This window comes from Schistocerca serialis, chromosome 3, assembly GCF_023864345.2.
Source record: "Schistocerca serialis cubense isolate TAMUIC-IGC-003099 chromosome 3, iqSchSeri2.2, whole genome shotgun sequence".
NCBI lineage: Eukaryota > Metazoa > Arthropoda > Insecta > Orthoptera > Acrididae > Schistocerca > Schistocerca serialis.
The window spans coordinates 996,699,637-996,714,253 of record NC_064640.1 but is presented as its reverse complement, the minus strand read 5'-3'; the positions used below and the strand labels follow the sequence as shown (position 1 = coordinate 996,714,253).

At 36.9% G+C, this 14,617-nt stretch overlaps 1 protein-coding gene across 5 annotated transcripts in view; it reads left to right on the top strand.

The window, feature by feature from the left end:
• The window catches only part of LOC126471447 (muscle calcium channel subunit alpha-1-like), an 876,499-nt gene that overhangs the window by 574,606 nt on the left and 287,276 nt on the right, over positions 1-14,617 (top strand). For 4 of the 5 annotated variants that reach the window (XM_050099629.1, XM_050099632.1, XM_050099630.1 and 1 more), the window contains exon 19: positions 13,299-13,428. In XM_050099629.1, the coding sequence (XP_049955586.1) occupies positions 13,299-13,428 (130 nt within the window). Of the gene's footprint in view, positions 1-13,298; positions 13,429-14,183; positions 14,305-14,617 lie in introns of all 5 variants that reach the window. The other variant, XM_050099633.1, reaches the window with a different exon arrangement.

Below are 14,617 nucleotides of genomic sequence, written 5' to 3'. Positions count from 1 at the left end.
CACTGCATGTGCTGTGAGGTACATCATCTGGTGATGTTCCATGTCCAACATTTGCCATACACTTTTGGGGTTTTTCCAGACATTTATGACCATGTGTGTCTTATATTAAATTACTTGTCTCAGCATCATCTACATCACTTAAAGAGGTTTTAAAATATTTGGAAGTATCACCCTGTATAATATAAACTACTCAGTTGTAATTTTTTGTTGTTGGGATTTCCCGTAGAGAATGACAGAGCTGCTGTTACAGGCTGTTGACAATGGTGTTTCTCAGTGAGGAAAGAGTCAGGCTGATAACACAGTTGATTGTATTTCAGTTGTAGTTGACAACTGAAGCAGTACACCTGCTACCGTCATTTGAGTTGCCTCCTAGTTCTCTAAAATATTTGAGGAGATAGTCATTCCATTGTTACTTATCCAAATAACGGTGAGATATGTAGGCAGTTACAGTTTTCATTTCAGATGTTCACATAACAATATCGTGCTCATTTGTTTTTCCTTTGCTCTTGTATTTGTTTTTTACATAATATTCTGTCAGTGAAGTTGCATTTTTATGACTTCAAGGTAACTGTAGCTTATTACTTCATCTTAAAGCTTATCACTGATCTGTCCTCCATTAAGAAATCAAACTGAACAACTAAAAAAACTATAATAAAAATTATGCCTGAACAAAATACAGTATATGCTAGACATTAAAAGTACTTTTTAATCAAATTAATGTAGTTTCTACTACGCATATTCTCCCACAACATGTTAATTTGATTATTTGTTAATGATGTCATAATATACCTTATAAGATAGTATATTTTCTTGCCAGTGGATGTGATGTCAGGTAGTAATTCTCATTGCTCATCTTCATTCAATCACTTGAACATATTGTCCTCTCTGAAAACATCATTGCTCAGAACACCTTACATTTCGCTCTGTCAGTCTATATTAATAAGCAACTATCCTGGAACCCAGTCCAAGGTTGCATATCTAATGGCTCCCAGAGTCAACACAAATTTGATTTTCAGTATTTTGTGTAATTGTTGAATGATAAAATGCTCTCATAATCTACTCATTAAGAGGTAGAGTATTGTTTGAGACAGTGAGAGAAATATTACTGTTAGAAACTGTGTGTTTATCTTGAGGAAGTGTAACTGACAGTGTGCAAATACACAGACTTTATTTATCCAGTATTTGAGAATGAGAGCACTCAGTGACTTCCAACAACCATTACACATAATTTCAAACTTTTACAAAACATTTTGTCACTGACAGCCCCCACCCCCACAGAATGAGGAATGGAAAAATGTTTTACCGCTTACTACATTTTTGCTTTGCAGTACAACTTCAGCATCTGATGTGACATCTTAATTTATTACTTCTTTACTACCAATTCTATTTATGACACAGTTTGCAAACAGTATCTGCATGTACCATTGTATGTACCTGCAAAATTATTTCATTTTATGTCACGTAGGCGGCCTGGGTGGCCGAGCGGTTCTAGGCACTACAGTCTGGAAATGCGCAACCACTATGGTTGCAGGTTTGAATCCTGCATCAGGCATGGATGTGTGTGATGTCCTTAGGTTAGTTAGGTTTATGTTGTTCTAAATTCTAGGGGACTGATGACCTCAGAAGTTAAGTCCCATAGTGCTCAGAGCCATTTGAACCATTTTATATCATGTAGTACAGGAGATAAGATCTCATAGAAATTTAGATGCGTGAGAAACAAGGTTTTGCTTAATATGGTAGAGTAAAACTTCAGCATTAGGCATGATGTTTTAATGTACTACTACTTTACTACCAACTCCATCTACAACACACTTTGCAGACAGGATCTGCATATGTCACTGAACCTACCAGCAATTGTTATATCCTTGTACACACACAGTTCAGAAGATATGATGCCATAAACATTGAGATGTTTGAAAATCTAGCTTGTAATTAAAATGGAGTGCAAGTTACCCACCCTATATACTGTGTTTCATAATGAGAGCACTTAGCAGCTTCCAACAAATTTTAAGCAAAATTTCAAACTTTTTCTCACTTTCATGATTAATGTCAAATATTTAACACATTAACTCATTTGTACACTAATCAGATGTTTGATGGTGTTTTATGCATGGCTGTTTGATTCTTTAAAGTATCATGGTTTACTGGTAAGTTGAAAAAAAATCTTAGATTCTTCTTAAGAATGAACACTCATTCTACTGGTAAATTATTTCTATCAATACTAAAAGGGATCTGCAGTACCAGAATCCATGAAGGGAGGCAGAATGATCAGAGTTTAGTATAATCTCACTGATGTGACCACTATAAAGGGATGACCAACTCAGATGGGGCAGGGGTGGGGAAGAAAATTAAATCTGTCCTTTTCAAAGACCCATCCAATATGAGCCTTAATTCATTAAGGGAAATTGCAGAGTTGTAGCATTCATTGAGCAGTAACTTGCAATCTACCTATTCACCAGACTACAGATCTCCATTCCAAAGTACAGATAAGAAGGCAAATATTTTGTGGGACATTAATATTTGTTGATCTGCTTCTATGAAATATCAGTCACATTCGCATTATGTGGCATAAATATTCCAAAAAGACAAATATACAATGTTTAGGTATTGGCTATAATCAAAAATTCTCATGGTTAGCTTTTGTCAAATCAGTATTTTGCTTCTCTTTCTTTCATCACTTTTGTATATTATCCTGAAAGAAACAGGGAGTCTTAATGGGCAATATAAGGCAGTATGGCAGATAGGTCTAAATAGAAAGCTGGCTGGACTCAATTTCATATTGATCTTATCAATGTGCTGATTTCTTATACTTGTAACCCAGGTGGATGCCAAAGATTATTATGTTTGTAGATTCCTTTATCATGTGACCATTAATCTCATATTACTATATTTCTTTGTAATGACAGGAAATATTCATTGTTGTGATTATTAATGTATATTTTTGCAGTGAATCAGATATAAATAAGTTCAGCTATTAGCTTATGGTATTTCCAAGCTGGACTCTCTCTGTGACAAAAATAAATAAATAAATAAATGGAGGAAAAGCCTCTTATTGCTACTGGCACATCACTTATACAGGATGGTCAGAAACAGTCTAAAAACTTGTAAGGGTATTGCAGAGTGGGTTGTGCTGAGAAATAATTGTTAAGAAAAAAATTTGATAAATTGCACAGCTTCTGAGATAATTAGCATTGACTCAGATCATTGTGCACCCAAATGCAAGTGGCCCACCAGATACAATTAGTGTCAGCTATTCTCATACTGTAGATGATATCAAACAAGACTGGCTCAGTCTTTGGCTGAGGTTCAATCCCTACTATCATCCCACGTACAATTTTTGTATCACCCTCTTGTTCAATTCTAGGAAACCAAATAAAGAACATGTTTGGTGACCATCTCTGGTAGGTTGCTTGAATTTTTGCTCAAAACAGCCTTATTGGCTAACGTCAGCTTTTCAGACTCATTCTGATCATCCTGTATAGATCATGAACAGAAGGGAACCAAGAATGAAAAATTGAGGATGCCATATAGTATGCCACAGACACATACTGTTGTGCAAGGGTCAGTATTGGGTTTCTCCATCATGAATGGTGCAACATTTTGAATGTTTTTCTTAACAATTGTTTCTCAGTGCAAACCTATCATGTGACATCCTTATTAGCTATTCAGACTCATTCTGATCATCCTGTATAGATCATGAACAGAAGGGAACCAAGAATGAAAAATTGAGGATGCCATATAGTATGCCACAGACACATACTGTTGTGCACGGGACAGTATTGGGTTTCACCATCATTATAATTTACATTTCATAATGTAAGTTGGTTATGTCAGCATTGTGATGTCATTGTGGAAAAATTTTTGAACAATAGTTAACATATAGGTGAAATTTGAATTGCATCTCATAACCTTTGAATCTTGATTAACATCATCTTATTTCTGATTTAATTATACTCTGGGTGTTGATTTCCAACATACAAACAATTGGATCTACATTAAAATGAAAACCGCACATTGTAGTTCAAAACTTGCCTACATCTAATAATGCCCCAACAATGAGAGTGCTATGGTATTACTGGCAGTTCTGCGATATGGTTCAAGTCACATCTCACAAACAGGAAACAAAATGAGGAACAAAGGGTGTCAGTATCAGAGGTCAGTGAGCGAAACTATCAGTCATCTACAGATTGGGAAGTAATTACATGGGGGTCCAATAAGTCTTCATCTTAGGGTTTTATTGTGTACATTAATAATAAATTCTTATGTTAGTAATACCAGGATGAGTAGGATGTGTCCATGCTGTGAGCACACTGAAGGAGCTTGCTGCAGTTAGTGAACAGGTGAATGTGCTTTTGGCTATGGTCAGTTATCTTCTGACTGCTGCTTCAAAATGTGAAAGAGAATCTGGTGTGTCACATGGGACACATCAGGTATCACTTGTTTTGCCCACTGCTGTTGAGACACCTCCTAGTGTACCCAAATGGTGGATCTGTGCTCACAGCAGGATTACTGGCTGATGTTAACACACTCACATTGCTTTACACAGGGAGCCAATGTGGAGACTAGCTGTATTGCCTCACCTATTCACCCTATGAGTGGACGGGTCACCACTCTTTCAGCAGGGTCTGAGCTGGCACATGGGGGCAGGAGTTCAGTAATTATCAGGAGCTCCAGCATTAGGTGCATTATGGAGCCCCATAAGTTAATGGCATTCACGGCCAGAAAGAAAGGTAATGTGCACTTGGTATGTCTGGTGGGGTGCCTCATCTGAGAGGTGGAGGCGGTCTGTTGAGGCACCTCCTAGTGTGCCCAAATGGTGGATCTGTGCTCACAGCAGGATTACTGGCTGATGTTAACACACACACATTGCTTGACACAGGGAGCCAATGTGTGCAGGGTGTAGTCATCTGCAAGTCGTGGCTCACTGTCAGCACCAACAATGCCTGTCACTTGGGTTCTGAGGCCATCCTCAGTTCATATAGGTGGCTCGCAAAAGTAGTGAAGGCTTTTGGCCTTGTGCAAGGGGTGTAAGCAGAGCTCGCAATTTGCAGCATTGTTTCCAGAGTTAATCTAGATCCGTTGGTTTGGAGCCAAGTGGAGGGTCTTGACCAAAGGCGTCATCAACTCTGTGACAGTCTTGGCTGCAGATTTCTGGAGCTGCGTTATTAGTTGGGGAATTCTGGGACTCCCCTTGGTAGGTCAGGTATTCATTATACAAAGAAAGCAGCTACTCAGTTAGCAGAGTACTTATGGAGTGCACATGGGGGTTTTTTCCATTAGGCAGCAGTTTGAGGTACTCTGATGGACACTCACCAGATGACATACAGCTGGCAGAATCGGACTGCATTCAAATTAATGACTCTTCAGCCATCAAAATTTTACTTTTTGATATCATTAAACTTTTTTTTGATTAATAATGCACATGTTACACCCTTTACACTACTCAAGATTCTTTCCTACATTAATCTATTTTGTAGTATGTGGGCAATAACTGCTCTACCACAGATGTTTTGTTTATGTAATTCCTATCACAGGGGTATAACTGACACTGTGTTTTGCAAGTGTATATTAAGCTTTGCAGTCACTTTTATAGCACCAATCATTTCAGCAGTACTGTACTCTCTCTATCCAGTATTGTGCTCAGAGAAAATGTGTCATGAAATCTACATGTCGTCATGACACTAGATGCCCAGAGCTGAATTGACAGTTTTCATTTTTGCAGTTACTAAATAGTTGCCAAAAATTTTATCCAGTTGGGCATCTGTAAATTTTGAACTGAAAGTAGATAAAGAAGACATCTCAATCATAACGTACACTATTAGTTCAAAACACTTATTGACATATTATAGGACAAGAGATACACAAAATAAATGTCACTGCTTTACAGATATATAGGAAACAAGATTCGTAAATGAGATATTGCATGCATGTTACATCATGTGTGTGTGTACACACACACACACACACACACACACACACACACACACACACACAGACACACACACACACACACACATTATGCACGCTCGCAAACACAACTCTCTCTCACACACACACACACACACACACACACACACACACACACACATTATATATATGCACGCTCGCAAACACAACTCACACACGCGACTGCAGTCTCAGGCAACTGCCATGGCAGTGTGGTTTCAGTTGCCTGAGAGTGTGTGCATTTAGGCATGTCGTGCCTTCCACCCCAAAGAAAGCCACCCAGGTTCTTAAAGAATTACAAATAAGACAAAAATTTATTTCATGGAATTACAAAGATGAATGTCAAATGAACACCTTGTAACAATGGTTGCAATAATTAAAACATTTCACAGTTATTTTGCTCTGAAGTGTGTAGTTAAGGCAAACTTTTAGTATTATTCAGTCAAATGAAAGTGAATTGCCTATGAAGTTACTGTTAGGAAAAAACATTAACATCATTTGACAATGGAAATGGAAATGCCGTGTGGCTAGGGCCTCCCGGTGGGTAGACCATTCGCCCGGTGCAAGTCTTTTGAGTTGACGCCACTTCAGCGACTTGTGGGTCGATGGGGATGAAATGATGATGATAAGGACAACACAACATCCAGTCTCTGAGTGGAGAAAATCTCCAACCCAGCCAGGAATCAAACCCGGGCCGTTAGGTATGACATTCCATTGCGCTGACCACTCAGCTACCAGGGGCAGACGTCGTTCGAAAATGAATGAAATACTGAATGCCATTTCTTGAATATATCTTCTCTTAACAACTTTTTTCAATTTTATTACAGTTAGTACTTTTAAAGACTCTCTACAATTAATATAATCTATGAAGGATATAAACAAACACAGTATTCTTCAAATATGAAACTGGGACAGGAAAATCAAAAAAGTATGGCAATTAATGTCATTAAGTGTATTTAGCCCACTGGAAAAGTTTTAAAATAACTTGAAAAAATATGAAGGTGCATTCAAAAAGAAAAGAGCTGGAGGCTGGAAAAGGAAAACTGCTAAAAGGTTTGTAATTTCATTTCCTGTGGAAGAAGGTGTGGTCCCTATAAGAGCACCGAGGTCACTAACTTGCCACTACAGGGACATGGGTGCATACCCACGTGATGACAGAATGTGCATGCAAATGCGTTGACTGTTAACAGCTTTTAGTAATGCTGAATACCGAGAAATGGAGGCTTTGAAGGAAGAGGAAAGTGGGGTAGTACATTTTTGCTTACAGCGACCCTGCATACTATCACTGTAGACTGTCATTTTGACTTGGCTTCAAAGTGATGTCAACATGTTCAGTAGAGTCCCATTCAGTGTGCTTCCTTTGCTGGTTGAAGAATCAACCCTTCATCTGCAGCAATGGCTGCTACTATGACTCACCAGTCTCAAATAATGAGGACTTCCACCTACTGTACAATGATATCACTAATGCACTGTGGCATTCCAGACCATGCATCATCAGCCAACATCTGCCCTTCCCTCAATCACTTGCGCATGCTTTGACTTTTGCAAAAGACATATAGTGCTTGTTGTGACTTGGCAAGACAGCCAAGCCACTATGAGATAGCCGAAAGGCACCCGTTTAAGGTCACGCAGGCTGGCGTGAGGTCTGGAACAGTTAAAGGAGTTGAGTCTAGTAAAAAAAGTGTGTAGCTTCTGGAATACTTAACTTTAATCCATAATTGGTGAACATTGGTCTGACGGTACATGCATCACAAGATAAATAGCAAATGATAATGGCGCCTTGCTAGGTCGTAGCAAATGACGTAGCTGAAGGCTATCATAACTATTGTCTCGGCAAATGAGAACGTAATTTGTCAGTGAACCATTGCTAGCAAAGTCGGCTGTACAACTGGGGCAAGTGCTAGGACATCTCTCTATACCTGTCGTGTGGCGGCGCTCGGTCAGCAATCACTGATAGAGGCGACACGCGGGTCCGACGTATACTACCGGACCGCGGCCGATTTAAAGGCTACCACCTAGAAAGTGTGGTGTCTGGCGGTGACACCACAGTGCTTCCTGTAAATTGTGCCATTCTTTGATGAATTTCCATTCCCCGCACACCTTCTGTTGTCAGGAAACACACTACACACTTTGTTATTCTTTTGAAGCCCCCATTGCATGGTTTCCAGCACAACTGAGTGCAGTAGACAGTGCTTGCATGTGGCACACTCTGTCATTACACAGATGCACCAACATGTCCCTCTGGCAGAAAGTTTGGGAGCTCAGTGCTCATATAGGCACTGTGCCTTATCCTGCAGGCAGTGAAATTATCATCCTTTTATGGTTTCCATTTTACAGTATCCAACTTGCTTCTCTTTTAATGCACTTTATACAAGCAAGCACCTTAAATTATTTTTCCTATTTGAGAATCATGGGTTGAGGAAGCATTCATTTGTGAAGAAAGAGTGCTCTGCGAGAAGTTTTAATGCTACTGTATAGAAGTAACATCCAAATTTGCCTTGTGTAGATACTTACAGGATTAAGTGAGTATTTGGACTGAACTATAAATGATGAGTCATAGATATCAAATATATTTAATAATCATTTCTTAAATACAGTAGGAATTCTAGGGACAAACAGTTAAAGAGAAAAATCATAGCCACTTGTTGAAAAAGTAACTCACATAAAATTCAGTCATATGGGTAAATCACCGATGTCTCCTTCTGAAATTAAGAAAATTATATATTCCTTCAAAATAGTAGCTCATGTGCATTTGACAGTGTTTATAACAGAGTAATGAAGATTTGTTACCATACATTAAGCCCAGTCTTATCTGAAATATGTAATGCATCAGTAACTTAACATAGTTTTCCAGAGAGACTGAAATATGCCATTGTTAAACCCCTCTTTAAGAATGGTGATAATGATATGTCAATAACTACTAAGCTGTTTCACTGTTGACATCACTTTCGAAAATTTTTTAGAAGGTGATTTGTTCTAGAACATTATCTCACCTTAGCAACTACAATATCCTCAGTGTCTGTGTTTCAGAAGAGTTGCCTTACTGAGAATGCCATTTAGATGTTCACTCACCAAATTTTACAAGCATTAAGTAACAAAATAGTGTCAGTCAGTATATTTTGTGACCTGTCTAAGACATTTCACTGTATGAATTACAGTATTCTCCTAGATAAATTGAAGTTTCATGGGATTGATGGTATATCCAACCAATGGATAATATCATATCTAACCAAGAGAATGCAGAAAGTTGTACTTGGTACTTCAGCAAATGTAGCCCAGGGAGTAATTCTGACTGGAGAGAGATTGTGTTTGGGGTTCCCCAAGGCTCAATCGTAAGCCCACTATGGTTCTTCAGACATGAAAACAATCTTCCATCTAATATACAACAAGCAGAACTAGTTCTTTTTGCAGATGACATGAATGCTCTAATCATTCCAAGCATATACACAGAAACAGAGGAAATGGTAAACAATGCTCTTAAAAGAATCATTGACTGGTTTTCTACTGATGATGTTGCCCTTTTTTTAAAAAAGGACACAACAACAACATATTCAGTTCTGCATGTCTGTGGGTACTACACCAATCATAAGTGTAACACATGCTGAGGAAATAATAAATAGGATGAAAACTTCATAATTCTTAGGTGTTCATATCACTGAGAACTTTAACTGGAAAAAGCTCATTTTGGAGCTCCTAAAACAATTTAGTTCAGCCACAGTTGCACTTAGAATCATTGCAAATCATGGGGAGAGACAAATCAGTAAGTTGACATATTTTTCATATCTTCTTTCATTAATGTCATACGGGATAATGTTCAGGGTAACTCATCTTTAAAAAAATAAAGTCTTCATTGCTCAAAAATGTGCTGTAAGAATAATATGTGTGGCTCACCCATGATAATCTTATAGACATATCTTTAAGGAGTTGGGCATTCTGGTTACTGCTTCACAGTATCTTTATTCCCTCATTGTTGTAAATAATCCACAGCAGTTAAAAAGGAATAATGATGTATATAATTACTTTGCCAGAAGAAAAAATGATATTCAGTACACCTCATTAAGGTTGGCTTTAGCACAGAAAGGGCTGCACAATGCTACAACAAAAATTTTTGATCACATCACCCAGTGATATAAAGTGTCTGACAGATAGAAGAGTAAAATTTGAAAACAAGGTGGAAACGTTTCTCCTTAACAATGCCTTCTATTCTGTAGAAGAATTTGTGTTATTGTAATGTGTAAAAGATGGTGGGTAGGAATTACTAATTCACATCCATATATTTAAAAATATAACTTAGAAATGTTCAGCATGTAACCATATTTACACATTTGTGATGTGAATGTAAATTAACTCAATTCACATCATTATGATTTATTGTGCAAACATGGATCATAAAAGTAACTAACACAACTGAGTATGATGGTTTAGGTTAATAGTAGTTTAACAGGTATTACATACAAAAATTACACTCATGCAAATTTAAAGATGATGGTATTATCTTAAACACATTTGGTAAATGTCATTTATAGGTAATTTCGTGAAATTCTGTTGGTTACAGTACAATGTATATGGATCACATATTGTGCTTATCTAATTTTAAAATAGCAACATTCAGAGGAAAACAATTACATTTGCCACAGTTGTTTAATATCCTATTAATTTGTACTAATTTTAGATAGTTAGTTTCTCCTCCATACTAAATAACACTTGTACAGCAGCAGTTAAATCCAGTTAAATTAGAAATAATTCTATATTTTCTAAAACTGTCAAACTACAACAAATGAATAAATTAATAGATAAATAACATATTCTTAGGAAATACATTTCCCACGCATATTTAACACATTCTTTCATGAAATATCATTCAATACCTTTCTACAGCATACTTATAGTAATCAAGATTAGTATGTACACTGCAAATGCAAAGGAAGAATTAACTATGAGTCCTATGCAACTGAGCTGTATACATAGAGGGGACCAGTTTATAATGAAAAGAAATCTGTGCAATTTCCTGTTATCTTCTTCATAGACAATTATTTATTCATGATGTTGTGAAAACATTAAATACTTCATAGAACTTGAAAGCAGAATTTGAATGACATTGAAGGTGATAGCCAACAGGTGTATTAAGAAATCAAAATAAATTTGCTAGCTTAATGACCTGAAGTCCTAATTTGTGAAGAACCAATATGCCTTGCAAATTCCACCGTATAATCCAAGAAACCTCTGTTTCTGTCGTCATCATATACTCATTTTATATATATGTATATATTTATTAATAGGGAAACATTCCACGTGGGAAAAATATATCTAAAAACAAAGATGATGTGACTTACCAAACGAAAGCGCTGGCACGTCGATAGACACACAAACACAGACATACAAACAAAATTCAAGCTTTCGCAACAAACTGTTGCCTCATCAGGAAAGAGGGAAGGAGAGGGAAAGACGAAAGGATGTGGGTTTTAAGGGAGAGGGTAAGGAGTCATTCCAATCCCGGGAGCGGAAAGACTTACCTTAGGGGGAAAAAAAGGACGGGTATACACTCGCACACACACACATATCCATCCACACATATACAGACACAAGCAGACATATTTAAAGACAAAGAGTTTGGGCAGAGATACCCTCTCCCTTAAAACCTACATCCTTTCATCTTTCCCTCTCCTTCCCTCTTTCCTGATGAGGCAACAGTTTGTTGCGAAAGCTTGAATTTTGTGTGTATGTTTGTGTTTGTTTGTGTGTCTATCGATGTGCCAGCGCTTTCATTTGGTAAGTCACATCATCTTTGTTTTTTATATATATATATATATATATATATATATATATATATATATATATATATATATATATATATATGCATGCCTGAAAATGCAATTAAAACTATTCTGTTGACCATAGGTGTATGTGTGACTCAGGATTTTTTTAAATATTCTCATAACACTACTGCTGCTTTCCATTCACATCTGATTCAAAATCTGAATTAACAGCTGTAGGAACTTCAGTTAACATGGGGTCAAACTCCACTCTGTTGTGACGTTTAGTTCTGAAATAGCCCTACCTTACTACAGGTGGAGATATTCATTTTCATACCTTCATACTGTAGGTCCCATAGTGAGGACAACTAGTGACAGTTACTCTATTACTTACCACTGATTATCAAGTTTTTTGTAACATGCCTACAATTTCAGTCTGAACTGTCATGTTAAATCCATCAAGTTTTATAATATAATTTCAGATTAAAAAACAATCTGGGTAGTCATATCTGTGTGATAACTAAACAGACCTGTTGTGCCATGCTCAGCTGATACCGCATTTATACTGATGTAAGGGTGGTCTTATTCTGTGCTGCTGTAGTGAACTTTGCTGGTGTGATTAAGGTTCACCTATCACACTGTATGCCATTTGTCATGGATGAATTTTATATCCAGTTACAATCTTATTATGCTCCAAAATGGTGAAATGCATTATTGAAATAAATAACTTTTCAACCCAGACTGTTTTTCAATCCAAACTAATTCCAAACGGTTGCTGTACCAGCCTGCTAGAATGGAATGGAATAAATTCTTGACAATATAATCTTCATTGGTGTTTATAAAGCATACTTGAATGTAATTTTCCATTGCCTACAATCTTTCGTTATTGCTCTTGTGGCATAATTGAATATGAATGACAAGTTTCATTGTGTTTTGCTCACATTTAAGTTACAAAATATGTGACCCAACTGTGTATATCCTTCCATTGCCTGACGACTGTCATCCCCAATACTGGCGACCATGTCTTTGATATGATCATATATCTCATATATCTGGACAGTTGATAAACTTGTATCATGGACCATGTTTGAGATAAACTGACTGCACAAATAATATGAATCTATTCTATCTCAAGAAATTAGAATTGCACGTCACTTATAGGCAGCAGAATATCTCAGAATTATTATTTTTTTTTTTTTCAGTCCAGCTCCTGTTCACTTGAAACAAATACCTCATTCTACTTTTGAAGGTTTTGTCATTCTATGTCTTTGACAGAGTTGATGTATATGTCAGTTTGCTTAATGAGTAAACATTTTTATTTGGTCAATTTTTTCCTATTTTTTTTCTTTGCTACATAATTTGAAAATTTAGTATAAGTGTCAAAAGCAAACAATTTTGAATGGCAGTTTTTAAAATTTACCATTTCAGATTTAATTTTATAAAATCATTGCCTTCACACAAAAGACAAGGAAATAAGAACCATATTACTAATATACTGCACAGTTACATAAAAGCAAAAACAGACACATAAATATCAATATCAGAGCATTTTGTCATTAGTCTGTGCCAAGGAGTGCGCTTTGCAATCAAAATTTTCAGATGAAGTAGATGGAGATGGTATGCCAACCGTATCTGCAAGGCCCCGAAGAATGTCAGAGATCAGCATCAAAACAACCATTCGACCACTCCCCACAGGAAGTGCCTTCTTTATACTTTCCCACACTAACAGGTAAGACTAAGACATTGAGCACGACCGCTATGCCACAGTGGAACCCCATTTCTTTCCTGTATTCCATTTTGTATAAAAAAATTCAACTTCCTTTGTAACAGGTGCAATGATACTTGCTTATACAATTTTTTGGTATCACAAGGTGAGTGTAAACCGTTTCTGCAATGTATTCTGATTCATAGTTTTTATTCTATGACATGTAGGAATTGTGATTTTTGGTTGCACTTCTTTTCAGTACTTCATTATGGTTTTAAATCATAGCACATCATCCAAATTTCTCATTAAACCAATGTGCCCTTATCCTGTTGACTTATTTCAGAAGCAGAAAGGATATTTATTTGTTCGATGCAATATGATATAAGTTTTAAGGAAAATAAAAGTGTGTCTTTCATGGTGTTACCCATTTTTGTATCCCATCTACCTTTATCAAGGGAACATGCCCTGTTTGCAGTCTCTGTTTAAGTGTTGAAAACAGTGAAGCCACAGAATACAGGTTATCACATGTGCTGCCAGTCTTCTGAGAAACTCAGCATTTGAAAGAACAGTATTGGTGCTGAATTCAGTTTTTGTGCCATGGTTGTTTGGTAAATAATTTAACTGTAACACATTCACTTTCTACATTGTTCAGTTCTTATTTGTGATACATTTTTGGTCTTAGAAAAAAATTTCAGGAGTCCTTACCTGCCAAGTGGTAGCGGTCGTGCCTTAACTTTGATCAAGTGTCTGATACGTTTATCTTGTGTTATGTGACGCAGACATGGAAATGGAAGACGGTGTGTCAGCTCGGCCACGTCGTCTCTCAGAGTTCAACATCACCACAAAGAAGCAGCCTATTCCTCAAGCATCGTCCTTCTTCATTTTCTCTGAGTCCAACAGGTGATAGATAGACTCATCTGTTAGTTCCAGACAAACCATCATTGCAACTTTAGTAATCAAGAGCTTTCTCCCCACAGCCGTTCACTCTGCATTTAATGACAGCTTCTGCAACTGAACTCCAAGCTTATTGTACAGTAGTTATAATCATTGTTAAACCTGTATTTTTTCTATGGAATGGAATTGCATCTAGTGAGCGTTTTCATAGGTACAATTAGTAGTAACAGCACAGCTTTGCAGGATGGAATATACATCACATATTCAAACTGTGTTAATATTTAGTACAAAAAAGCCTTAGTAATGTGTTGTATCTTGT